Below are 27417 nucleotides of genomic sequence, written 5' to 3' on the forward strand. Positions count from 1 at the left end.
CTGCAGTAGATCTCCCAGAACACAACAACTGCGGTACCGACATTTACTCTCCGCTCAACTTTGATCAAAGGCATTTTTCGACGAGCAATGGGGCATCTCGGTGGCGGCGAACAGCGCCAGATACCGTCAACGAACCACAACTCCCCCAGGCCTACGTTTATCCCAAGGCAGAAGTTTTATCTCCCAATCCTACACAGGGCTCCGGGCGGTCCGAATCTCCGCCATTACCACGCTCCTATTGCTGTTGCTGGAGCCAGGGCCAGTGGCAGGGGCAGGGGCCGGTACCTAGGAGGCTAACCGACTGCTCACCTGTTCAACAGCCGCCGCCAACCTGGCGCTTGGGTCTACCTGGTCCCGGACAGCAGCGCGCGCCCTCCCACCCGGAAGTGTTTGTCACGTAGCCGCGCTGCGCGGACTTCCATGTGGCGATGTGTTCGCCGGCTCGCCGGCTGCAGGACGGTCATCTTTCGGACACCCGGAGCCTCTCCGCCGTAGACAGCAGCTATGGGGGGAAAGAGTTATTAATACTTGCAATTTAAATTAAAATGCAAAATAACTTGTTATGCTGTATGTCAAAATTTCTCGCCCCGAAACGTCAACAGTTTATTCACTTCCATAGATGCTGCCTGACTTCCAGAATGTTGTGTGTGTTGCTTCGGATTTGCTCAACATCTGCCGAATAACTTGTGTTAAAAATTCCTCTGGTCTTTGCACACAGTCATTTTCCCTTCGGGTTGTGCGGTATCTTGATCTTGTCCAGCCTAAGTTTCATGTTTCTAAGTTTCATGTTTGTTCCCACCTGATTTTTGTAACTGATTTTTGTTCCCACCAGATTTTTCATGGTTGTTCCCACCAGATTTTTACAACTGAGTTTTGTAAGAAGTCCTGCGATGTTTCGGGCCAACAGCCTTCATCAGGACTGGAAAGGAAGGGGTTAAATAAGATGGCTAAATCTGTGAAATTCCAGGATACGAAATGATACAGAGCGAAAACAAGCAGACTTTGGAATTTAAAAAAAGAAACCACATTGATCTCAATGAGCGGCAAAACAGCCTCGAGGGCTAAGTCCTGTACAGTATTTCGATTTCCATGATCAAATGATCAGATTTTCATTTTTTGAATCATTTAAACTATTCATATCACTTTTCCCGTAGAATGCATGAATCCAATTTGGATCCATCATTTCTACCCCTTTTGGTTATTTGCAGGACTTATTTTTTAAAAGAAAACTATTTGCGTTGTCTGGGTGGGAACAAACATGAAATTGTGGTTGGGCAAGGTCAAGATACTGTGATACCCAAAGGGAAAGTGACCCTGTGTAAATGACCGGAGGAATTTTAACCTACTACATTGTAGTGCTTATTTTAATTTAAATTGCACATATTAATTACTCTTTTCCTTCTACCCTCACACCTCAACAAGAACCACTTGGTTCTATCAAATGTGCAAGCATATTGACAAACAGCTGAAAAAAATTAAGATCAATAACAGAACTTATGAGGGATGCTCCTAGCAAGAAACCGATCGGAGAGTCCCCAGCGACACATACAAAATGCTGGAGGATCTCGGCAAGTCAGACATCTTTGGAGGGAATAAACAGTTGACGTTTTGGGCTGAGCCCTTCATCAGGATTGGAAATACAGGAGGCAGAGCTCCACTGCAAAGTCTCTTCGAGGTATACCTATCCTGAAGAAGTTTAAATCTTCTTTTTCATGAGAATTCAATGAAACCCTGCACACTGCTCCCCTCTATTATCTGCCCTTTTTGGCTTCTGCCTGATGAAAGTCCTGATAAAAGTTGTCAGCCTGAAATGTCAACTGTTTATTCACCTCCATAGATGCTTCCTGAATTGCTGAGTTTCTCCAGCGTTTTGTGTGTGTGGCTCAAGATTTCCAGCATCTGCAGAATCTTTGTGCTTTTGAGAATCTCCAGGTTTCTGAATGAATTTTCAAAACTGAAAGCTTGTGGAAAGCAAAGACATGCATAAGCAATTCAGGATTATTGGGCATGAAATTTGACTGTTGCTGTCGTTATGACATGATAACAGTGAATTGGCAGACTATTTTGCACAATAGTCAATGACTAAGAAAATGCAGTGAGTTTTAGAATAGGGAATAAATTGTAAACAGTTTTGAGCTCATCTAAGAAAAGATGTGCTGGCATTGGAGAGGGTTCAGAGAAGGTTCACAAAGATGATTCTGGGAATGAAGGGGTTATTACATGAGGAACGTTTGATGGCTCGCTGGAATTTAGAAGGATGAGGGGGGGAATCTCATTAAAACCTTTCAAATGTTGAAAGGCCTAGGTAGAGTAGATGTGGAAAGGATGGGAGAGTCTAGGACAAGAGGGCACAGCCTCAGGATAGAGGGGCATCCTTTCAAACAGAGATGCAGAGAAACTAGAGGGTGTTGAATTTATGGAATTTATTACTGCAGGCAGCTGTGTAGGTCAGGTCGTTGGGTGTATTTAAGGCGGAGATTGATAGGTTCTTGATTGGACACGGCATCAAAGGTTACAGGGAGAAGGCCGGGGTGTGGGACTCAGGAGGGGAAAAAAGAATCAGCATTTGATATATTATCAAATAGCCTAATTCTGCTCCTTTGTCTTATGGTCTCAGATTCACCACCTTGTTTAAATCTATTACCAAAGTTGAATTTCACTCATCTTTTATTCTGCTGTCAATGGTACATTAGTTTGGCTGGTTACAACAGATATACAATGTACTAGAAGAATCAGGTCCATACTAGAAGTAAATCACATTTCAAAACTACCATTAAGAGAACAGTTTGTCCAAAGATAGCCTTAAGGTGATATTTGTATTGCAGTAAATTAGCTTTACCTTCATCCTAAGGCAATGTAGGTCTTATGGTTGGCACAGCTCACTAATGATTGGTTGTGCAGCCTTGCAGAAAGTATGTTTAATCTGACAGTTTTTTTAAATCCTTGAATAGTACATTCTTGTGCTTGACAGAGCATGTATTTATAACTTTCTTATGTTCAAGGAGGATCAGCTATTTTACAGAATAAACATTAACACAATCGTGAAGCAGAATTGTGCTAAAAGCATTATAATTAATGTTTTCTTTATAATGCAATAACATACTTTAACTTTAAAGAATGTTAACTTTACATATGCTGCTCTGTCAGGGTCTTACGCCGTGCAAATTAATTTAGATTATGAAGACACGTAGTCCTCTTTTATTATCATTTAGTAATGCATACATTAAGAAATGATACATTATTTTATCCGGTGTGATATCACAAAACACAGGGCAAACCAAGACTGAAAAAACTGACAAAACCACATAATTATAACATATAGCTACAACAGTGCACAATACCATAACTTGATGAAGAAGTCCATGAGCACAGTAAAGTTCAAAGTTTCTCAAATGTACCACATCTCATGCAGACGGGAGAAGGAAGAAAAACTCTCCCTGCCATGCCGACCACAATCCGACTCTGAGTCATCCGAAAACATCGAGCTCTGATCAGCTCTCCGACACCGAGTACTGAGCGCCATCTCTGTCGGAACGATTCGACTTCCTTCTCGGTCGCCAAAAGCAGGCAAGGCCGGGGATTTTGAGGCCTACCCTCCGAAAGATTCCCAACCACACAATTGTATATCAAATAACAATTCCATGAAAAATCCTTTCAGCAAGTATATTATCTGATATATAAACAAAATGCTGGGATGTGGAGAAAATTATGTGAAAAACCATGTACCCAGGAAATTTGAAGGAAGATTCTAAAATATTGTATGTAAGGTTTGACTCAGTGAACATGACTGTGTCAAGCTGCTCAGCTAGTCTTGGGATGGCTCTTCAATTTTCACATCAGTCCCTATATTTTACTCATTCAATTGATATAGGCTGTTGCAGGCTGAGCAAACTGACCTCCCTTAATGGAGTATTTTGAAAGATGACTGGAGCAGAACAACTTGCTGCATCCAATTAAGTCCGTCGGTTGGCAGGTGGTCTGCTCGGTTGTACTCTTTTCCTGTTTTGTCACAACAGCTGTCACACAATTGAGTGGATTTTAAGACTATTGCAATCAACCACATTTGGCCAGGAATTGCATTCGGGCCACGATGGCAGGTTAAGTCTTCTGAAGGTATCAGTGAATCAAGTGGTGGTACGATACGCACCCAACCGTGCCAGTTTCCGGACAGTAAACTAGCTCTCCGGAATATGGATGGCTGGCTCGGCCCCTTTAAAGATTTGGGGCCGTCCCACTAATTAGCGATCATGTTTTGGGTGCCAAGAATTGAGTATTTAAGGAGCACCTGAATGGAGCCTCAGGGCTCAAACATAAGCCCTACCAGTGATATCATCTCGTGTTTGTTTTGTGCTCAGTTCTCAATCCAGTCTGATACTCCAGTTAGGATCTAAACTATCTGCATGAAGGACTCTCATCACAAATGGATATTTATAAAAATCTTATGGCCATTGATATTGATCTGTTTTTAAAAATTCCAGGTTGTTATATGAATGTCAATTGAATATCTGCTAAGCTTTTATGTTACTGGTCCAGTAATTTAAATGCTAATTCACCGCCAAACCCCTTCATAAAACCCCAAAATATCAAATTGACTTTGCATCCTATACTGTTGTTTCAATAACTAGTTGTATGCCATGAAAGAATATTTCATAACCAATAGATGATGAAGAAATCAACAGGGACATTACGAAATATTAGTAAGAACTTACCTCTCGGACCAAGGAACTGTTGATATTGTCACCTCCTTGTTTGTGTCAGTGTTCAGTTACATTCTTCTCAAGTGTTTTCAATCTGGACCTAAAATAGCACCTGAACTCTTTATCCTTTACAACTACAGTGAATTACCTTTGTGGACACACAAAAGCCACTACATTGTGTCCATTAACTAAATCATATCATGGCATTTATTTTTTATCTACTGATAATGAGGATACATTAAGATAGCTAACACTGGTGAGGTACCAATATTTAATTTAACACAGGTAATTCTCAGATGTACACAATTAGAAAGTGGCAATTTTTGACAGAAATCCACGATTGTACACTGGACTGCATCACCATAACCCTACTCTATATGCTTCTTGCTGTCATGAGGTAGCCATCAATGTGCACACTAATCTTTACCATGAAAAAGGATCTACTGCTTTCTTGGCGTATATGACAAATAAACTCTTCTCGGGCTCTCACCCAGGTACAGGTATGGATTTCAACCGAGGTTTCGATGACAAGCTCTGCCATCTTCCTCAGGGATGATGCCTGGGCATGCCTAGTCCAGTAGTATATATCATGATCTTTACCATGATTGCATCATCCACATTTTTCTATCAAAAGTATGTACCTGCACTTCAAGCAACACACATCAAAGTTGCTGGTGAACGCAGCAGGCCAGGCAGCATCTCTAGGAAGAGGTACAGTCAACATTTCGGGCCGAGACCCTTCATCAGGACTAGTAAAGCTCTTTCTTCAGATAGTCCTGAAGAAGGGTCTCGGCCTGAAACGTCGACTGTACCTCTTCCTAGAGATGCTGCCTGGCCTGCTGCGTTCACCAGCAACTTTGATGTGTGTTGCTTGAATTTCCAGCATCTGCAGAATTCCTTGTGTATACCTGCACTTCAGTGCTATTTTTAATCATCAAACACTTAACTACACTGATAAACAGCTACCATGCAGACCAATTTAATCTCCAATATCTTCAAATGTTACCAAGTATAGCTTTTGAGTCCCTAAGCCTTTTTTAATTAAAAGTATAATTGTTTCTTTGCTACATTATTTGATAATTTTATTCCTATATTACATCAAATTTGACTGTACAAGATCAGGACAAATTCAACAGCATTGATATCATTGGATAGCCTATGGGGTAGCTAATTATTGCAAAGTTTAATTTGAAATTTTTATAGACATATTAAATAATTATCTAAAATTGACGATCAAAATGAGAACAGCCTGACTGGGAAGATAAGTAAAGAACTAAGGAACTTTCTCCTTCACTTTATGGATGTGCTCACAATAAGGTACTGTAAGTGATGCAATTGCTGTTGTGACACACTATAATGAGCAGCTGTATACCAGCTGGAAATTTTGTGCTGTGGTTAAAACTGCACCTGTGTTGTAAAGGAAAAATGTAGTTACATTATGTTTTTTTCCACATGTTATCTTGGGGCATTTCACCCTCCCAATTTCCAATTATATTTTGAAAGTAATACGTACTAAATGATGCAAGTCAAACACAGTATGTTCAATTGTATGCTTCAGTAAACAGTTTTAAATATTACTTTTGTCCAGGGACAGTTAAAAAGTTACAGTCTCAGGAAATGACGACTCACTCACTGTCTAAGTGTTTTCACAATAAATACATTCAGATTCAAAAAGTTCAAAGTAAACAAGTTATCAAAATACATATATCAGAATCAGGTTTAATATCGCCAACATATGTCATCAAATTTGTTAACCCTATACAACCCTAAGGTTCATTTGCTTATGGGCAATCACAATAAATACAAGCAACATGATAGTCTCAATCAAAGACTGCACCCAACAGGACAGACAGCAATCAATATGCAAAAAGAAAACAACTAACTGTGCAAGTACAAAAAGAAAGAGAGAAAATAATAATAATAAATAAATAAGCAATAGATGAAGAGTCCTTAAAAGTGAGTCCATAGACTGTGGAAACAGTTCAGTGATGGGCGAGTGAAGTTATTCCCTCTGGTAAAAGAGCCTGCAAGGGAGCCTGCTGTGATGCCAACAGTCACTCTGAGTGAGCTGCTGAAATCAGTGCCTGCAACTGGAGATTGCTCCACAACCTCTAAACCCCTGCACAAAAGGGTTATTTATGAGAGTGGCAAGGAAGAAGCTCTGGCTGAAAAAAAAATCCTTGCCCATATAGACTTTACAAAACATTACTTAGAAGATCCCGTAAAGGTGTGGAATTCTGTCTTGTGGTCAGATGAGACTAAAGTGAAACATTTGGCCTCAATACTAATCAGAAACTGTGGCATAAGTCTATTACTGCATATCAGCCAGGTAGCACCATCCCTTCTGTAAAGTATGTGAGGGTAGCATCATGCTTTTCAGCATCAGGAACTGGAAACCTGAGGCAGGATTGATGGGGAGATGAATGTTCTTAAATACAGAGAGATCCTGGATAAAACCTGCTAGCCTCTGCGAGAAAGCTTCAACTGGGGAGGGATTTTATCTTTCAGCAGGACAATGACCCAAAGCACACTGCCAGAGCAACCATTGAGTAGCTTCAAATAAAACTAATTGATGCATTTGAGTGGCCCAGACAGAGTCTTGACCTTAACCTGATCGAGCATCCCCGGCAAGACCTCAATGTTGCTGTCCATAGTTGCTCCCCAACTAATCTGGCACAGCTTGAGCAATTTTGCAAGGAGGAATGGGCAAATCTTGCTCCACTACATTGTGCAAAGCTAAAAGAGACTCATCTAAAAAGACTACTGGCTGTAATAGCTGTGAGATGTCGTTCAACTAAGTTCAACAAAGAGAGATGACTACTTTTGAACTGCTGGCATTTCAATTTTGAATTTTTACTTTCTCATGCTTTACATTTTTCCCCGGTGTTTGAGTTCTACTGTGAAAAAAGGAGCATGTGACTCACAAATCAAAATTCTTAGTTAAATTGATCAAAATCACTGGTTGTAGTGCTGACTTATATGAGCAAAGGCCTGGGCGGTGAATACTTTTACCAGACACTGTAGATGGAGCTACCTGCAATTATCAATGTTGGAAGCTGGGTTTGAGAAATATAACCCCAATGCTGCCAAAATCTTTCAGCAGAAGAACAACTTAGAGTGGGATACTAGTAACTATTGCACTAAAAATATTGCCACCAAAAACGCAGATGCAATGTTGCAATGGACTGTGATTGTCAGCATGGATTGGCAACCAATTTTGAAGTAGAATCCCAAAGGACAGACCAACTGAAGGTCTTCGTGCTGCTAGCCCTTCCAGTCAAGCTGGCACCAGCATATTGGCTTATTTCTTTCTATTGGGACGAACCAGCTTGGCTGAGAGAGGGAAAATTATACAGCTCTGTATCAGCTGCCAGTCTGATAAACATATGCCAAATAAATGTTTAAAAATATTAAGTCTTTCAGAGTTCCAAGAGATTTTACCATCCCAAAACAGCCTCTAATTAACCAAAGAGGATACAGAAAATACTGCCAGAAAATGTATCCTGATGTTTTCTAATCAATTAGAGAATCTGGTAACATTAACATGCATATCTCCCTTGATTAGACCATAGTTATTAAATCTGGCCCTAATGAAATTAATGTTTGCCAGAACTTCATAGTTTCTGCTTCTGTAGCCTACATCTTTTGGGTTGGCCACAAAGTAACACATTTCATATGCTTTGCAGTGATTTCACAATCTGTATAATGCAACCTAGTTTCCATATTCATATTTCAGATTAAGTTGGCATTAGGTGGATCAGCCTCAAGTTATGGAATGTAGCTGATTCCCATTACTCTGGAAAATCTAAAGGAAAAGTATTAAACTGACAATATCTCATGGAAAAATGTTCATATTATTACTGTATTTGTGATATTAACAGATTACATATAGCTTTCTCATTTGCCACATATTCTGTTTTCAGAAACATACTTGATGGTTCTTATGCAAGCATACTGTATATTATCATTCAGGATTGGTATTTTGTGATCATAGAACCGTAGGACAATACAGCAAAGAATTCGGTCCTCACAGCAATGAGTCCATGCTAACAATGACACCCACTCAGCTCTCTCAATTTCCAAGATTATTATTGACTCTTATTTCTGTGTAACATTAAATCTTGCTTAATTTTATTGACATGTATTGGGATGGCAGTTTGCTGAAATCTATTTTCACAATAAAACAACAATCTGATGCCAAGAAAAACAATAGAAGCAGCTCCAATGTAGTTTTTGATAATTGAAGATAGCCCAATGTATCACCTGCTTTTATTTTGTGACTTGAAAAACTTTCAGTAAAATAGTTTCAAAAGGAAATTAACTAAAATCTATATATCAGATTCCCATGATTTACTGCCTTGCCTTTAATTTTAACCATGTTTAACTATTATTACTAAAAATCTCCTTTATTATTAGTGATTGTGCCCACCATTGTGAAAATCTACAAGGAGCGCTGTCACGGAAAAGCAGCATCTGTCATCAAGGTCTCCCACCATCCAGGCCATACTCTCGTCTCAGTGCTACCATTGAGAAGAAGGCTCCTAAATTACAGGGGCAGCCTGACCTAGAGAGTGTGGCTGTGGTTTCAGAATGGAATGCAATGAGCTCTGAGGTATGTTCAATGTCTTTGAGATTATTTTAAACCCTTCCCAGATTTGTGCTTCTCTATTATCATTCCCCTGACTTGTCCTGAATGCTCTTTGGTTTGGTCTGTTGAAAATCTACCATACTATTAGGCAAGGGGGCAAAGGGGTGGGGGTGGGGGGTGGGGGGGGCGGAGAAAGAGAGAGAGAGAGAGGAGAGAGAGAGAGGAGAGAGAGAGAGAGAGAGAGAGAGAGAGAGAGAGAGGAGAGAGAGAGAGAGAGAGAGAGAGAGAGAGAGAGAGAGAGAGAGAGAGAGAGAGAGAGAGAGAGAGAGAGAGAGGGAGGGAGGGAGGGAGGGGAGGGGAGGGAGGGAGGGAGAGAGGGAGAGAGGGAGAGAGAGAGAGAGAGAGAGAGAGAGAGAGAGAGAGAGAAAAAGAAATGAGAATTTACTCTTGTGAATTATTGGAAAAAGGTGATCCTCCAATTTTCCACATCAACAGGTTGGGCAAGTTGGTAGATTAATGCATGAATTACACCTGAGGAAAGTTAGCACAGTAATTACAAAGGTCATGAATACTGATTCAGCCTCACAATTTTGTTTTTTTTATTTTATTAAATTGTTGACAGGTTTGGAAAGTTTCTTTTGACTTGACATGATGCACAATGATTAGATTAGCTCAAAAACCATACTTCAACATATTTTAATGTTAGAAAATGAGACTGTGAAATTGGTGGGGTCTGAATACTTTTTCAAGGCATGAAAGAACAGAGAACAGTAACAGACTTTCAGACACTGCATTGAAGTTGACCATCAAGCACCCACCTACACTAATCCCTTGTTCATTGTGGCCATCCGTTGATTGAGGTCAACCAAAGATATTGTGTCCTAGCTACCTACATTGTTAGTGCAACGACCTCTGTGACTGATGACACCAATGCGAGAATGGCAGTGCAAAGGAGATGCAGCATTTCTTTTTATGGGTCTGTTTGTCTTCTTCCACTTTCCAAAATTTTTCCTCACTTGTTTTAAGGTGTTTTTTTCTGGGTACTTCACCATCTGGTGCAGTCGACTGCAGGTTTCTCCCAGGACCCAATGTTCATGTCCAGCACCCTCACGTCCCACTTGCAGATATCCTTGCAGCACAGTTGCAGGTGGCCAGTAGCTCTCTTGCCTAAAGGATGTCTTTGGATGCGGCCATCCTGCATGCAACAGACATGACCCAGCCGGCTGCCTGAGCAGGTTGCACATGCTAGGGAGGTTCAAACCAGGGAAAATTATTGGGATGCCTGGGAGATTGTCCACGTTATAGTAGAGGAAATGTATGAAGGTAGATAAATCTCCAAGGCCCAAACAAGTATATCCAAGAACACCATGGGATGCTAGAGAAGAAATAATGGGATCTCTGGCTGAGATATATGCACCACTATTAGTAAGATGCTGGAAGAGTAGAGGGGAAAGCAAATATTGTGCCTTTATTTAAGTACTGTAAAGAAAACCCTGGGAACAATAGACTAATAAGCCTGGAATCTGATAGATAAGTTACTAGATAGGACTCTGAGATAAAATACTGTACACATATATCTGGAAATACAGGGATTGATTAATGATAGTCAGCATGGCTCATGCCTGTTGAACTTAGCTGAATTTTTTTAAATGACCAAGAAGGATGATGAGGGCAGGGCAGTAAGATCCACTGACTGATTCTTCAGTAAGATCCACTTAATGTCCACCTGGTAGATAAGGTTCCACTTCGTAGTCTGCTCTGGACGGGTAGATTGCATGGAATTATGTGACAGACAGTTAATAGGATACACAATTGGCTTGATAGTAGGAAGCAGAGAGTGAAGGTTGTTTCTCATTCTGGAGGTTGTGTGCTTCAGGGGTAGGTACTGGACAATGTTATTTATCATCTATATCAATGACTTGGATGAGGGTGTACAAGACATAAAGCTTGCAAAAATAGCTGACATTAAATAGGTGGTATCATTGGCAGTGAAAAAGGTTACCAAAAATTACAAGGGGATCATAATCAAGCATGAGCAATTGGCATTAAGATACAGTACATGGTTCCCTGAAAGGCAGACAGGATGGTGAAGAAGCCAGATGCCATGGTGGCCTTCATTGGTCAGGTTATGGACCATGAAAACTTGGAGGTTATCTTACAGTTGTACAAGATGGTGAGGCAGCTGTTGGAGTGTTGCGTTCAGTTTTGGTCACCCTGTAATAGGAAAGATATTATTAAACTGTAAAGAGTGTGTAAAAAGATTTACAAGGAATGATATAAACTCAATGCAGTGAAGATTTGCCAGACTGGTAGGATGGTGGGTTTGTCGTATGATTAAAGATCGAAGGAGGCTAGGTCTCTATTTTCAAAAATTTAGAAGAACCAGGAGTGGCCTCTTTCATATGTATAGGTTTCTTAAAAGGCTAGGCAGGATATGTAGATACAGAGGGAGAATTTCCCACACTGAATCAAAATTCATCAGCTCAAGTTAGAGACTTATCCTTTTAAGACTGAAATGGAGAGATACCTCTTCACTGAGAAAGGTTGAGTCTTTGGAATTCTCTATCCATTATGACTGGAACTTGAAAACTGTCAAATTTAAACATGAGTGTTGGAAATTTAAAGTAACTAAAAGATTGGGGTTATGTTTATGGATGAAAAAGGAAGTATGCAAGAAAGGAATCAAATTTGACTATCTCCAGGTTTAAAGAGACTGTGCATGAGCAGCAAAGCAGTTCAATAAAGTGAATGTACAGAGCAAATGCTGCTTCATCATGAAGGACATGTTGGGGTCCTGAACAATGAGAAGCAGTATGCATTACATTTAATATGCATGCATAGGAAGGTGGCATGCAAAAACAAATGTTCTGGTGAAATGGCAGAGTGGACCATCGGTTTTATAGAGACATAGTTATCTTCAGAATGTGGCAAGACTAAAGTGCATTGACAACCAGCTGGGGGTGGTATGTAGCTTTGTGTAGTTTGGACCTGAAGCCAAGAGGAACCATATAATGATTCTGGGAATAAACAACAGATGAGAAAACAGAAGTATGAGAAATAGGATGGACATCTTTGAGGGCATTTGCAGTCCTGGTGTATATTTCTTTTCATCAGTCCTCTACTGATGAAAAGAAACATAGGGAATGTTTATGTTGGGGTTTCCATTTTATTGAGTGTCAACATATATACTTTACCATAAAAACAAGCAGAAGATAATCCAATTCATGATGGTGTTGTTATATTTTACCTGGGACCACCAAATTTTTAACTAATTGTGAGAAATTTCAACTTAACATCTGTTTTTACATAAATGTTTGTGGCCGTCCTGATTTCAAGCAAGAACGCAAATGAACCCAAGTAATTACTACTTATCCCTTAGTAAGAAAATATAGACTAGAACACAGGTTAGCCATTTCTAGAAAGCCCTTACAGCAAGAATATATTGCAAAGGGAATGATAAGGTTCTCAAATGCCAAAGGTTCAATGCATACATGGCCTCAGCAGCAAAAGTTTTTTTTTACAACTTTAGCAAAACATTAACAGCAGTTCTAAATTAGATTTCATGCCCTTGGTTTCATCATGAAAATGGTAACTATTATTAGGTGGCAATGGAAGAGGGGAGGAGAAAACCCCACAGGTTTATAGCGTTTCGCAAGAAGCCTACCAGTTATTTGACTTAGCTACCCAATTATTTTATTTTTAAATGGGGAGCTTGGCCTGACAGAATTCATTATTCATGAATAAATCGTTAAACATGTTTAAATGTTATATTTTCAGAACTAAACAGATTCTTTCCGGAGTAAGTTACTTTTAATGGCTTCTGTTGAGATAACATCGTAAAACTGGTAGCATTATGCAGCTTTTAAAATCTTTAACTGTGACTCAGGCACCGGTCTGGACCAGTGACGGAAAGACTATCAGCCAAGAAATTGCCCCCTTTATTTTATGGCAGCAGCAAAGGGGAAATTAAGAGTGACCGCTTTCTCTTTCTAATTTAAGTTTCTGATCTCTAAATAACTACTATACCTGTGCTTTAATGTTGTATCGTCGAACCTTCCCAGCTGTAGTTCGTGGGTAAAAGTCAACATGAAAATGTTGGAGCAACCAAACTGTGCAGGACAGGAGGAATGTAGAAGAAGATTACTGGGCAATTAAGACAGTTTATCTCAATACATAATGGTTTTTTACTTTTAGGAAATAGTTTCACCTCTGTCGATTTATTTAATCGATCCAAACACCCAATGGCCATTTTACAGATGACTTTGCCATAAGTCCCTAATGACATACATTCCGTTAAATATGGTTAAATGTTATTTTAATGCCTGTTCTTTACATTATTAAATATATATGTCTTCACTATTTTGTATTTTTTTTCTATATCTATAATCCCGAGGCTGTTATTCTTTAAAGTGGATTTGATACTTTTGTTCCCTCATTCCTGGAAATGAAATTACCCCAACAGTATGTCACAGTGAGATTATAACTTAATGTGAGGTGGTCATGAAATGTTCAATATTAACCCGTGCTCGGTAGTCTGTAATGGCTGAAAGCCTCACCTGAAACGTGAGTGTGGTACTGAAACTTCCCCGAATACATGAGGTTATCTCCTTGCCTCCTATCTTGGTGGTAGGGGAAAAAACACGCCTTCCAAACGATTGCAGAAAATGCTACATTTATTAATATTCCTCAGTCATCAGTGGGAGACAGAGAAGTGGGAACCTTGTTGTTCCACCTGTGCAATTTACGCCCTGAAACCTCAAGGTTGTGGAAAAGGTGGGAGATGTACAACGCTCTAGTAGTGTTTCATTTCAGCCATTAACATATCCCTTTACAACGCATCATTAAATTGCTTTCACCGCAACACAATAGGGGTCAATCAGGGAACCGCAGACCCCTCCAAGAATGGGACAGCAAATGGCCGATGGAGAAGATGGGTGGGTAGTTTGTGAAGTAGTGTGCTCATGTTCCTCTCAATACGGAGCATCTATGTGTGGTTAGTGTATGGATTCCTGTATTCCCCCAAATGCAACAAGCCAAAAAGATCCTCAGGAATCAGATGCCATGCTACAAATTTTCATGGACCTTTTAAGCACATCCTTGAATCTTATCTGTAGTTTGCCTGATAATCACTTCCATGAAGGAGCTTGGAGTTGGATGGCTGAGTTAGGACAGCAACGTCGGGAAGACAAAAACCTATTCCTGCCCATTGTAATCAACAGAGTGCAACAGGCACCTTAATATTAGGGATATGCACCTGGGAGGTGACATTTATCATTCTGGTGAACTTAGAAGATTCTTTGGAGACAGCAGAGGTGGTATCTTTTCAGGGGCTCTAAGTCTCTGCTGCAGTTATCCCAAGTCTCAGAATATCCTTCCAGTGAATTTAGAGAATTCTTTGGACACAGCAGATGTGGCATCCTTCCTGGGATTTTAGTGCCTGCTGTAACTTGATTCTCAGAAAGATATTGGAGGACAATGATTAGTGTTACCTGGTAGAACGTGAGTTTTGCAACACAACTGAGAATGTATTCTTCAAGTACTATTTTCTTCAATCAAACAAACACAGGGTAGCAGACCGAAGTGATAAACTTCATCATTACTGTCTGCCTTTTATATGAAATATCTCTTACATTGTGGTAGTGGACCATGTCTTCTAGGGCCTTGCTTTTGACCTTTATTTATAGAGGTCAAGCAACACACATCAAAGTTGCTGGTGAATGCAGCGGGCCAGGCAGCATCTCTAGGAAGAGGTACGGTCGACATTTTGGGCCGAGACCCTTCGTCAGGACTAACTGAAGGAAGAGTTAGTAAGAGATTTGAAAGTGGGAGGGAGAGGGGGAGATTCAAAATGATAGGAGAAGACAGGAGGAGGAGGGATGGAGCCAAGAGCTGGACAGGTGATTGGCAAAAGGGATATGAGAGGATCATGGGACAGGAGGCCTAGGGAGAAGGAAAAGGGGGAGGGGGGGAAACCCAGAGAATGGGCAAGGGTATAGTCAGAGGGACAGAGGGAGAAAAAGGAGAGAGAGAGAAAGAATGTGTGTATATAAATAAATAATGGATGGGCTATGAGGGGGAGGTTGGGTATTAGCAGAAGTTTGAGAAGTCAATGTTCATGCCATCAGGTTGGAGGCTACCCAGATGGAATATAAGGTGTTGTTCCTCCAACCTGAGTGTGGCTTCATCTTTACAGTAGAGGAGGCTGTGGATAGACATATCAGAATGGGAATGGGATGTGGAATTAAAATGTGTGGCCACTGGGAGATCCTGCTTTCTTTGGCGGACAGAGCGTAGGTGTTCAGCAAAATGATCTCCCAGTCTGCATCGGGTCTCGCCAATATATAGAGGGCCACATCGGGAGCACTGGACACAGTATATCACCCCAGCCGACTCACAGGTGAAGTGTCGCCTCTCCTGGAAGGACTGTCTGGGGCCATGAATGGTGGGAAGGGAGGCAGTGTAAGGGCATGTGTAGCACTTGTTCTGCTTACAAGGATAAGTGCCAGGAGGGAGATGGCATGAACATTGACATAGAAGAGTGGGCTGAAAGATGGTAGATGGAGATTAATGCTGAAAAATGTGAGGTGCTACATTTTGGTAGGACTAATCAAATAGGACATACATGGTAAATGGTAGGGCATTGAAGAATGCTGTAGAACAGAGGGATCTAGGAATAATGGTGCATAGTTCCCTGAAGGTGGAATCTCATGTGGATAGGGTGGTGAAGAAAGATTTTTGGTATGCTGGCCTCTATTCATCAGAACATTGGGTATAGGAGTTGGGATGTAATGTTGAAATTGTATAAGGCATTGGTAAGGCCAAATTTGGAGTGTTGTGTACAGTTCTGGTCACCCAATTATAGGAAAGATGCCAATAAAATTGAGAGAGTACAGAGGAGGTTTATTAAAATGTTGCCTGGGTTTCATCTCCTAAGTTACAGAGAAGGGTTGAACAAGTTAGGTCTTTATTCTTTGGAGAGTAGAAGGTTGAAAGGGGACTTGATAGAGGTGTTTAAAATTATGAAGTGGAATGATAGAGTTGACATGGATAGGCTTTTTCCATTGAGAGTGGGGAAGATTCAAACAAGAGGACATGAGTTGAGAGTTAAAGGACAAAAGTTTAGGGGTAACATGAGGGGGAACTTCTTTACTCAGAGTTTCCAGCAGAAGTGGTTGAGGCAGGTTCAATGTTGTCATTTAAAGTTAAACTGGATAGATATATGGACAGGAAAGGAATGGAGGGTTATGGGCTGAGTGCAGGTCGGTGGGACTAGGTGAGAGTAAGAGTTTGGCACGGACTAGATAGGCCGAGATGGCCTGTTTCTGTGCTGTAATTGTTATATGGTTTATATGGTTCCACAGTCTCTCTGGATCAATGGATCAGTGGTTGAAGCAGACCATCTACAGTGGATTTTGCTGTTTCTTATATTTTTCTTGGAGTTATCATTCATTAACATTCATATCATCTGGGAGTTAAAATAAATGGAAACCATGCTGCAATTTGAGGATGAACTGCTTGGAAATGAGAGAAAGCTGTTGAAGAAGACTAATGATGATTTTCTTTTTGGCAGACAGCTGGCAGATGGATCTCTCGTTACCATAGCAGGGTCAGTCTCCAATTCGATAGATGATCGTAGGCAGAGTTTTGCTAAGATTTCATTGTGTATCCTTCTTTTCCCAGAAGTAAAAATTAAAATTGTGGATTCACGAGCTTTAGGATCTTTATGGTAATGGTTGAGTTGGGGGTGGGGGGGGATGGGTTTGAAGTATCTCCAGATGCCTTGGTAGTTTTTCAGTAGGGCATGGTCTTTTTGACTTCTTGTCAGCCAGGAATGATGACAAGGCTGGCCTGAATACCTGTTGTGAAATTGAGTCAATGTCATGGTCCGGTCCATGAAGTCCGCATTCAGGTTCATGGTCCGGTCCATGGACTCAGGACTCCGGGTCTTCCAGCTGTCCCTTTTTTGAGTTAATCATAGGCACCTGATTCCCATCTTTGGGCTTGCAATATAAGTAGCCTTGGGGTTGAGTGTGGGCTGCTGGTTTATCTTGTCGGTCTTCCTTGGAGTAACCTGCTGATGGAAGGCTAGTGAAACAATGTATGATCTCTAGACCTGGTTGAAGGACCACTGCTTCATGGACCCTTGCTGCCACTTGTTGGAGTGGTCTTTGTGCTGTGGATTTGGCTGTTTTCTGGGCCAGCTGAGTGGCTGCCAGCCACCCTGAGCTAGGTAGGGATCTGGCTGTTTTTGTAGCCAGCTGAGGTTGCTGGCTGAACTGAGACTCGGAGCTTCCCCAGAGCAGAGATGGAACTGTCTGTTGTTCTTTGGTGTTTGTCTGTTCTTGTCCTTGCCTCTGTGAGGTAAGCCAGGCTGTTTTGCTGTTGCCCTGTGGGGGGACAGGTCTTGTCCTTGACTCTGTTGGGTAAGTCTTGCTGTTCTGCTGTTACCTGATGGAGAGATCTGTCCCACCTTGCTGTGGAGATGAAGTTGAGTCCCAGTTTATCATAGGATAAGTCCTGGCTCTATGTCTATGTTCTGTCCTGTCTCATGTTAGTGTTGTGTTAAAGATGAGTCCTGGCTTGTCGAAGGATATGTCCTGGCTCTATGTTGATGCTCAGTTCCTAGTCTGTCTCTCAGCTCCAGCCTCTGAGTTATTAGCCTCTGCATTTCAAGATGAAGATCCCGCAGCCAAGCTCCAAGAGCCCGAGCCTCGAGGATCCCGCAGCCAAGCTCCAAGAGCCCGAGCCTCGAGGATCCCGCAGCCAAGCTCCAAGAGCCCGAGCCTCGAGGATCCCGCAGCCAAGCTCCAAGAGCCCGAGCCTCGAGGATCCCGCAGCCAAGCTCCAAGAGCCCGAGCCTCGAGGATCCCGCAGCCAAGCTCCAAGAGCCCGAGCCTCGAGGATCCCGCAGCCAAGCTCCAAGAGCCCGAGCCTCGAGGATCCCGCAGCCAAGCCTTGACTCCTAGTCCATGTTTCCTAGTCCTGGTCCCGCTTTTCCTAGCCCAAGTCTGCGTTCATGTCCCTACTCTAGTCAAGTCCTGTTCCTTGTACTTCAGTGTCTGTGTCTATCATTTGGGTCTGTTCCCAGCACCCCATTGTGACAGTCAAAGGTGTGCATATCACAGCTTGAGGAAGTCTTTAATGGATTCCCTCCATAGTGTGTTAGGTGACTCTCTGTACTTGATGAATTTGTCACTATTTTTAGCTCTCATTAGGATGGGGAAAAGAGGTGGCTTTAAATTGTTGCCTGCAGGGCTATTCTTTTCCCTGGAGGAATGATGGAGCTTCCAATGTAGGAATACCTTATGTTTGTGGTTGATAATGAAAAGAACTCCAGATGCTAGGAATCTAAAACAAAAGCAGAACATTCTGAAAATGCTCAGGAGGTCACATTCCATCTCGATATTTCTACCATTTTCTATTTTTTGTTTTAGATTTCCAGAATCTGCAGTTTGTTCCATTGACAATTACTTGAGGAATTTAATGACACCTCTCTTCCAGGAATGTCTGACCTGAAGAGGTTCCACTCTGGGATTTCCACCTGTCTCTCTTGCCTTGTTCACCGTCTATTGTGTCTCTTTCCCTTGTTTGATAAGGTATTGACCAAAACATATCTCCACAGCCACATCTTTCCTTAGCAAATGTCCTTCGCTCCAACTCATCTATTTGGACTGCCCACCCAGGATCATGGATAAGTGCAAACTATCAGACATTTCTGGGGCATTGTTCTCCTCACATCCGCATAGTCATGGCCCGAACTGCTGAGCATTTCCATCATTTTCTGATTTTGTTGTCTGTAGTTATTTTACTTCATCTCCTGGCCATTCTTATCAAACCAGTCTTCATAGAGAAATCAAAAATCTTTTCACAATTGCAACCTATGACAGGATTTAGGACTGCCCATAAGCGGTGGTCTCTGAGCAGCTCAATTTGGCTGAGAGTGAACAGGTCACCTTCAAGTGCATTGGCTGAAAACAGCTGATTGTGTGGAGTCCATGGATGTTTTAACATTGATCTTCATCTGTTAATGCTTCTGTGATGTTTTCTGGCCAGGCTGAGGAGATAATAGAATGGATTAAGTAGTGTCATTTTGTAGTTACTGGTACATGTTATGGCATGGGTGATATAGATAGTTTTGTCATCGCCCACTCAGCTGATGATAAAATCTAACAGCTACCAATGTTTGGAGGGTATTGACATGATACCTTCTAAATATTCCAATAATAATATATTTATAATGACTAGACTGTGTAGCAAAGATATTTCATGGGAAACACATAATTAGAGTTGGCATTGCCTGTGTCATGCTCCGGTCCGTGACGTCTGCATTCCAGTTCATGGTCCAGTCCATGGATGCAGGACTCTGGGTCTTCCAGCTGTGTCTTGTTTGAGTTAATCATAGGCAACTGATTCCCATCTTTGGGCTTGCAACATAAGTAGCCTTGGGATTGAGTGTGGGCTGGTGATTTGTCTTGTTAGTCCCTGTTGGAGCAACCTGCTTATGGAAGGCTAGTGAAACCATTCATGATCTCTAGGCCTGGTTGGAGGACCACTGCTTCATGGAACCTTGTTGCCACTTGTTGGAGTAGTCTTTGCAGTATGAATTTGGCTGTTTCCTGGGCCAGCTGAGTGGCTGCCAGCCACTCTGAGCTAGGTAGGGATCCGGCTGTTTCTGTAGCCACCTGAGGTTGCTGGCTGAACTGAGACTCGGAGATTCCCTGGAGCAGAGATGGAACTGTCTGTTGTTCTGTAGTGTTTGTCTCTTCATGTCCTTGCCTCTGTGGGGTAAGTCAGGTTGTTTTGCCGTTGCCCTGTGGGGGGAACTGTCTTGTCTTGTCCTCGCCTCTGTTGGGTAAGTCTGACTGTTCTGCCGTTACCTGACGGAGGGACCTGTCCCACTTCGGCGTGGAGATGAAGTTGAGTCCTGGCTTGTCTTCGGATAAGTCCCGGCTCCATGTCTATGTTCTGTCCTGCCTCATGTTAGTGTCATGTTAAAGATGAGTCCCGGCTTGTTGAAGGATAAGTCCTGGCTCTATGTTGATGTTCGGTTCCCAGTCTGTCTCTGAGCTCCCGGAACCCAAGCCCCGAGGATCCCGCAGCCAAGCTCCCGGAACCCAAGCCCCGATGATCCCGCAGCCTCAAGAGCAAAGACCCCATCCTGTCTCCGAGCTTAGGCCCCTAGACCCCAGCCACGTCCTGTCCTGAAGCCATGTCATGTGCTTGCCTGGTTCTGCGGTCCGAGCCCAAGGCAAGACCCAGGTTGTGGGTCCTTGTCCAAGCCTTGTCTCCTAGTCCATGGTTTCTAGTCCTGGACCTGCTTTCCCTAGCCGTAGTCTGCGTTCTTGTCCCTGATCCTGGTCTGAATCCTGTCACGTCCCTACTCTAGTCAAGTGCTGTTCCTTGTACTTCAGTGTCTGTGTCTCGCATTTGGGTCCGTTCCCAGCACTCCAGTGTGACAGCCTGAATCTTCCTAACCAATGAGCCTTCGCAGATGGCCGTGCCCCTTCCCACTGTGGCAATGATATCTCAAAGGAACAGCACTTCGTCCCCCATTGGGATGTGAATCAGAGATTTTCAAGGCTAGAATAGAAGTCTTTCTTAGCCTTATCCGAAGCTCCTCGGTTTGGGCATTTGCACTAATGATTATAGCATGCTTGATTTGTCTTAGAATAAGCCAAAGGGGCATAAGGTATTCATTAATTCCACAACAAATGTTGCTGCCATGCTCTACCAGATCTCTCAAAGACAAAGGTCATTCAGTGAAGACAGTTTACCATTCTGGTTTATCCCGACAGAAGAACATGGAACTTGGATTTGTTCTTGCAGACTTCATGTTCCAGTTCAAAATATCCAGTATATACCCCACTACATTAAAAATGACAACTATTTACATACAAGTCTTTGTATGTACGTGGAAATACACGTGGAGTTACTTCTGGCCAAGTTAATGCAATTCCAGCCAGGCTGTATAAAACCACTTTCATTCTGGCGTAAACTGGTGCTGTTGGCTGGCTCACTGCCTATGGTATCACACAACTGCAACTGGCAGCCTTATGCCAAAGTACATTTCCAAGAAGACCCATCTTGTGGTGGCCAAGCTTAGCAAATCCCGCCAAGATTGCTTTTTAGGGAGCCATCGGCTATACATGATATGAATATCAGGAGCCAGGTACACGAGGACACGTCCTATCTAATATAAAATCATAATACAGAACCTATATAATTATATGTCCAGATATCACACCACAGTGTAAAACCACATCTGAATTTATACGTCACTGGGGACAATGGAGAGGGCGGTGACTGTTATACATCCTGAAAAAAGTCACAAACAGACCATGGTTTGAACGCCAAATCATAGATTGCAGGAGAAGTACCTTGAAAACTCTGTCAGAGTAGTGCTACCAATAGTCGAGGTTAGATGGATATAGAACTTAGAAAAAAAATACAGGATCACCTTGGCTTCCGTCAAAAATACTCCAGGTTCTGAGAATTTCCATTCGAAATCCATCAAGAAAGTGGCTCCAGTTGAGTGCTGGCAGTTGTGAACTGCTTATTGGAAAACTGGTTTCAAAAGAGAAGAATAGAAGTACATTGCAAAATAACACAAAATGGTTCACCTGTCGATTCCTTTTAGAAACCGGAAGCAGACTGAGTTACTACTTTGCTGATCACCTCTATTCAGTCTACAAGGGTGCCCCTGGTCTTCCAGTTGTCTGTCGTGTATTCTGGCCATCACAGCCCGTTCCACTTGCAGTGACCCAATAAGTTCAATGTAAGCTTGAGGATTGCAGGTCAACTTCTGATTTGACGCATAATAACTTTGGGACTCGGGGATGAATTCAACAATTTCAGAAAGCTGGCCAGTTCCGATTAAATATAATCAGTCTGCAACAAGATTCTACTTTCTCTCTCCGTAGACCTTGTCTGGTCTGTTGAGTAAATCCAGCATTTTTCTGCCGCTTGGTTTCTTAAAAGCCCTCTCAGGTGAAGTTTGTATTTGGTGTGACAGGTTCGTTTTGAACTAGAAATCCAGCTTGGAAGGTTTTGTTCAGCGGCAGCCAAAACATACGCACAAAAGAATGTCCTAACATCAATAATAAACCAACGTGTGAATGCCGAGTTTAAATTATATCTTATAATTAATAATCAGGTTCAAACGATTTTATTGTGATTTGTGTGAAACTAATCAAGATCTTCTGTATTTTTCGGTCATTAGATATACTTCTGTATTGCGGTAAGGAGGACTTGCTATTGTCTTACACGTAAACAAATTAACAGTAGACCGGGGAATATTTTAAATTCCATTCTTCACTGAATCACCGAAAAGCATCAGGTCACAAGCATTTCCATCGAGGTTCTGTCGGTAGCTTTACAACCTTTGCATTGTTTTCCTGTCTTTTAACCAATTGCGTTTTAATTTTCCCGAGAAAGAACAAATCTGGTAATCACCATGGACAGCTCTCAGTGTTATGCAATTGTCTGCAAAATCGAAGCGCTTATGGTATTGCCTCTGTGTTAATAGGTACTGACTGGACCAAACCATCCACATGTTCCACTGTTAATGAATTTACATTTTTATTTAGCTTTTAAATGTAAAGTAAACAGAGCTGGGACACAACTTCGAACTAGCAGACTGAAGAATACTGTTTTCATTGTATACAGACAATGCCAAATACCAATATAGTGAAGGTTCTAAGCCGTACTAGACGTAATATCCGATGTATCCGCGGTCGTTTATAAAGACAGATCTACAGTATACAATTACAGTACTGTATATTGACAGTATACAAACAACTTAAACTTGATTCAGCTACCGAATATAATTTTGCTTTTCACTTAAGGGCGTCTAATTGTAGGAAGGTGGGCGAATAAAAAGTAAGTGCTTTAGGTCAACTGGTTAATGTTACAGATCAATAACCTATCAGAAGATTAGCAGAATTATATTCAAGTTTTTTTTATTTCTCTCAAGTTAAGATTTATTCATCAAAGACACGAAACGCAACACGGAGGAAGGAATTCGTTCTGTTGCCTCCCCAGTAATGCCTCTAGCTTTGGGAGCCAGAGAAAGAAATTCTGCTGACAAACTGATTGCTACCTGGCTACGGTTGCCTAAGACTAGAATTAACTTCACTTTCATTGTTAACCTTCGTGAGACCATTGCCAACATTTCCCCCCTTTAATGGTTGTCCTTTTAGTTCCAATTCATTGGTTTTGCATAACTATGCGGATGTATTGAACAAAATCGAACTGGCGATGACTTAGTCAAACGCAAATTAACGCGGCGTGATGTCAGAGAAAAGGTGCTTATCTAGCCTTGGTCTCGAATTTGAAACCCTAGGCAGAATCGGTTCGGTAAGCATGCAAGACACATGCAAGAACTAAGCTCATTTATTTCTGTTATTAGCCTCGAAGCTGTTCCGCGAAGATCCGTGTTGTTTCGAAGATATGTACTGAGTACCATTGAACGCAGTGAATTTAGAGATCCACCCAACACGAATGCTGATCTAGTAAGTGATCTATCAAAGTTCGGGTGAGTCTTAAAAGGGGTGATGATGTTTAACAGATTGAATTTCTTTGTATCACAGTTGCAAGTTCAAACGTTCCAGGAATTTCTGTAATGCTCACGCAAGTTGCGCGACTGGCATAATTGTTGTAAGTTTGGCACACATTCTCCTGGATGAAGTGCTAACTTGTATCAGAACTTCATGTTCCCATAAACTTCAACGGATCGTTTGCCATGTCAATGCTTCCCTAAATATCTAGAGGTTAGATAATTGGTTTGATAACTCGGTTTGAATGTTTGCAAAAGATACCCCATCTTTAAAGCAGGTTAGGATTTTTAAAAAAGGTGAGCTATTTTAAAGTTCACTTTTGCCATGAATGTGTCCGATGCAATGGTGCGGGGGGATACTGTGTCTTTAATTTGATTAGTGGGTTTGAATTCTGGGCTCTGCTCTGCATGTCTCTGGCGTAATAGGGGCTCGGCTGGTTCCAACCACACAGCACGCTGTCGATGGTCCTACAGCTAGCGATCCAGCTGAATTGGCATAGGTTTTAAAAGGCTCATTTCCACGGCTGGATAAACTTTTGCAATTCATTTACCTTTCTGTTTCGTCCTAGACAGAACTTTAAAACGGCTACTGTTCGGTAAAGCATCTAATTCAGTCAAACGCCGCAGGAACTGGCCACCTTGAAGTAAAGTAAGTGAGGGAAGAGGCGTCACTTTACATGTGTAGTATAATATTATTTAGCAATGCTCACAGTTTCTTTGTGGAAAGATTTGATCTCGTATGTAGAAACCGGCAGGACTGAGCCCTGTATTTAATTATAACTCGCAAATTCATGTGTTCGCAGGTTGGGAACGGTGAAATGTCGAACACCAGGAGATTCTTTCAGCGTCTGAACTTCGCGATATTTATCTTATGTTATTCAATGGCTACCTATGGGAAACCCGTGGATGAAATCTCCAATATAAAGTAAGTTATTACATATTAGTAGAAATTGGGCTATGAGACTGCAGCGTGCATGCAACTCTCTGTCAAATACACAAGATAGGGTAGAGTTTTTTTAATGAATATAAACTGTTTTGTTTTACTTGATTAAGTATTGCACCTGATTTGTTTGTTTTCGCCGGCTTTAGTTGGAGAGGGTGTGTGAGAAGGGGAGACTAGGGGTTTTATTTGTGTAATAGACAAATTACAGCGTGAAGAATTTCTGCTTAGCGCGGTGCCAGCACTCCGGGTCAGTAACTGATCCTGTTTAAGGCTTTTTTTTAACCTTATCTCGGTTGAAGCACTGTACTGTACTGCCAGCCAGTTGTAGAGGTTGTTCGGAACGCCGCGCACCCTGGTGGAATGATTAAACGCACATTAATGCGTTCGGACCGATGCTTTAGACTCGGGGATCTGGAAATGAATGGCATATAAAATTCTTCCAAAAGGAAGCAGCGTGTGTAAAGAATGTTGACTACAAAATAACTCCCGGGTGATAAATTCAGCTGGAATACAGTTGAGAGCGTTCTTGGTATGGTCAAACGAAATTTGATGTTCCAGTTTTGTAGTGGTTCGGAACTGGAGCGAACCGTGCTTGAGCCTGTGCCGAGCTGACTAATCTAAAATAATACGAATCTCGTGTCTGTATTTTGTAGGAAGAGGTCTGTCTCGGAGCACCAGTTCATGCATGATAAGAGCAGGTCTATCCAGGAACTGCAGAGGCGGATCTGGCTGAACAATGTAATGGGCGAACTGCATACAGCAGAGGGCCGTGGACTGACTCAGCCACGGTCGCCGAGCAATCCCAAACACCCGGCGACGTGGCCGGACACGCCGGACGTAGCAGCGCTTCTTATCAAGCTGGCGTCTAAAAACGAGGGTGCCAAGACCCCGGCGGAGCAGTTGCAAGAGAGCAAACCCGGTGCTTTAAAATACCAGAACGCAAAGAAGACCGGCAAGAAGAAGAAGCAAAGCAAAAGTAACAGGCGCAAAGCGCAGAAAGGTCGTCAGGAGAAGAGCAGGAGGCACGCACGCTCCGCCGGTTCCGAAATCAGGGATCCTGGCATCGGATCCGGTTCCAAGCCGCTCCTGAACGCCGTCTACGGACGGCTGTGGCATTGAGGGTCCAACCTGTAAAATATATTTTAGGTAACTACTCAGTACTCTCCCAGTCCACCCTCTCACACTTGCTTTAAAGTTTAAAGACTGCAGGCAACGCCCGAGTTCGGCGTCTGCTGTGATGTGCTGTGAACTTGAACAGAAAGGGATCTCCGATTAATAAGCGTCCAGATACAAGGAGCGTTAGGCCGGCTGCCCTCGAGCGCTTGAAAGCGCATACACCCGTTCAGTTGCATCTTAATGTTAGCAGAGAATAGGCGCGTAGAACCAATCAGTTCACGTGGATGGAGAGGACGTCACAGGCGTTGTGCGGTACCATCGTGTACGGTCAGCATCCAAATGATGCTTTTCTCCTTGATGCATGCCCAAAATCGTAGTCTATCAACGCGACTGACAGCATAACTGCTGTCATGTTCCTTAGTTTAGAAGTTAATGGACAAAAGCACTTTACAAGTGTAAGCGTACCAATGATCTGCAGCCAGATAATAGCTGAAAGTATCCAAAATAGTCTTATACAGACATAATCCCTCCTAAAAAGCCCCATGTTTTCAGTAATGATTCTAATTTTGTAGCATGATTTGATTGCACACCGACGTAAGTCAGGACCAAACCCCAGTGATAGTAAATTCCTTCAGAGGTCAATGGTGGTGAGAACTTCCGCGTGTACATTGGAGGTTTGAAATCTGTTCTAACCCCTTGGATCTCTTTTTAAAGTTGGAGAACACAACGTGAATAAATGAAAACTTTTATTCAGTTCTCCCCCCCCCCTCCGACCACCACCCAATCAAAAACAAATAGGTGTAGAAGGCATGAAGCGCGCGCAAAGCGTGTTCAAACTAAGAAACACTCGAAATATTTCACAGTAATAGTCTGGCAAACTAAGACTAAAAATATGATGCAGACAGTTAAAAGCTTCCTCATTTTTGATAGAGAAAAAGGGGCGTACAAGCTGAGGAAAGTAATTCCAGAATCTGGGAACTAAACGTCTGAAGGTCAGAATGCATTGTTTTATCGAAAGCCGACGTACAGCTACGTCCAACACATCTATATACTGTCTGTGCTTTGCACTTTACGAGCACATCACTTGAGTGGATACCCAATGTATGGGGTTTCGTGGATATCTGCTGAAGTGAGCACGTTAATTTGAATAGCATGCATTCTGCAAGCAACACTTCAGTTTTTGTTTTGCTGGCAGTGTACCCATAAAGTGTACAGGTTTCCCTTCTGGACAAGTAAATTCTTAGTCCCAACAGGGTTTCTAATCAATTCCACATCACCACCACGACTGCATATTCTGTAATATTGCTTAACTCTGGCCCAGCTTCAGTTCATCTCCCAAGGAAACCACCATCTCTGGATTTGTTACCTCTGGTCATGAATTCACAGTACAGTAATTCCTTTCAGCTGTCAATGTTCTAGCCTTGCTAAATTGGAGGTCATCCAAACCTCCGCTTCCAGGTTCCAACTTGTACCAAGTCATGTTCACATTGCCCTTGTGATCATTCACATCACTACAGAG

The 27417-nt window shown here is 42.1% G+C and overlaps 2 protein-coding genes across 3 annotated transcripts in view; one reads left to right on the forward strand and one right to left on the reverse strand.

Annotated features, from left to right (window-relative positions):
- The window catches only part of LOC140202593 (coiled-coil domain-containing protein 91-like), a 194453-nt gene extending 194053 nt beyond the window's left edge, over positions 1-400 (reverse strand). The window contains exon 1 of the mRNA XM_072267633.1: positions 310-400. The gene's annotated coding sequence lies outside the window, so the exon portion shown is untranslated. The remainder of the gene's footprint in view (positions 1-309) is intronic.
- Positions 401-23626: 23226 nt separating this feature from the next.
- LOC140202594 (parathyroid hormone-related protein-like) lies at positions 23627-27166 on the forward strand. 2 transcript variants are annotated; one of them, XM_072267636.1, is made up of 4 exons: positions 23627-23795; positions 24409-24488; positions 24643-24764; positions 25436-27166. In XM_072267636.1, the coding sequence occupies exons 3-4, from the start codon at positions 24658-24660 to the stop codon at positions 25899-25901; spliced, it is 573 nt and encodes a 190-aa protein (XP_072123737.1). In that variant the 5' UTR covers positions 23627-23795; positions 24409-24488; positions 24643-24657; the 3' UTR covers positions 25902-27166. The 2 variants fall into 2 exon arrangements, with proteins under 2 accessions (XP_072123737.1, XP_072123736.1); XM_072267635.1 differs by lacking the exons at positions 23627-23795; positions 24409-24488 and having other exon boundaries at positions 24631-24764.
- Positions 27167-27417: the final 251 nt, after the last annotated feature.

Source organism: Mobula birostris, chromosome 9 (assembly GCF_030028105.1).
Source record: "Mobula birostris isolate sMobBir1 chromosome 9, sMobBir1.hap1, whole genome shotgun sequence".
Lineage (NCBI taxonomy): Eukaryota > Metazoa > Chordata > Chondrichthyes > Myliobatiformes > Myliobatidae > Mobula > Mobula birostris.

Coding starts and splice junctions, on each gene's coding strand:
- LOC140202594 (XM_072267635.1), top strand. CDS start 24,631: ATGTGTTCGCAGGTTGGGAACGGTGAAATGTCGAACACCAGGAGATTC. Junction 24,765..25,435: donor GATGAAATCTCCAATATAAA/GTAAGTTATTAC, acceptor TGTATTTTGTAG/GAAGAGGTCTGTCTCGGAGC.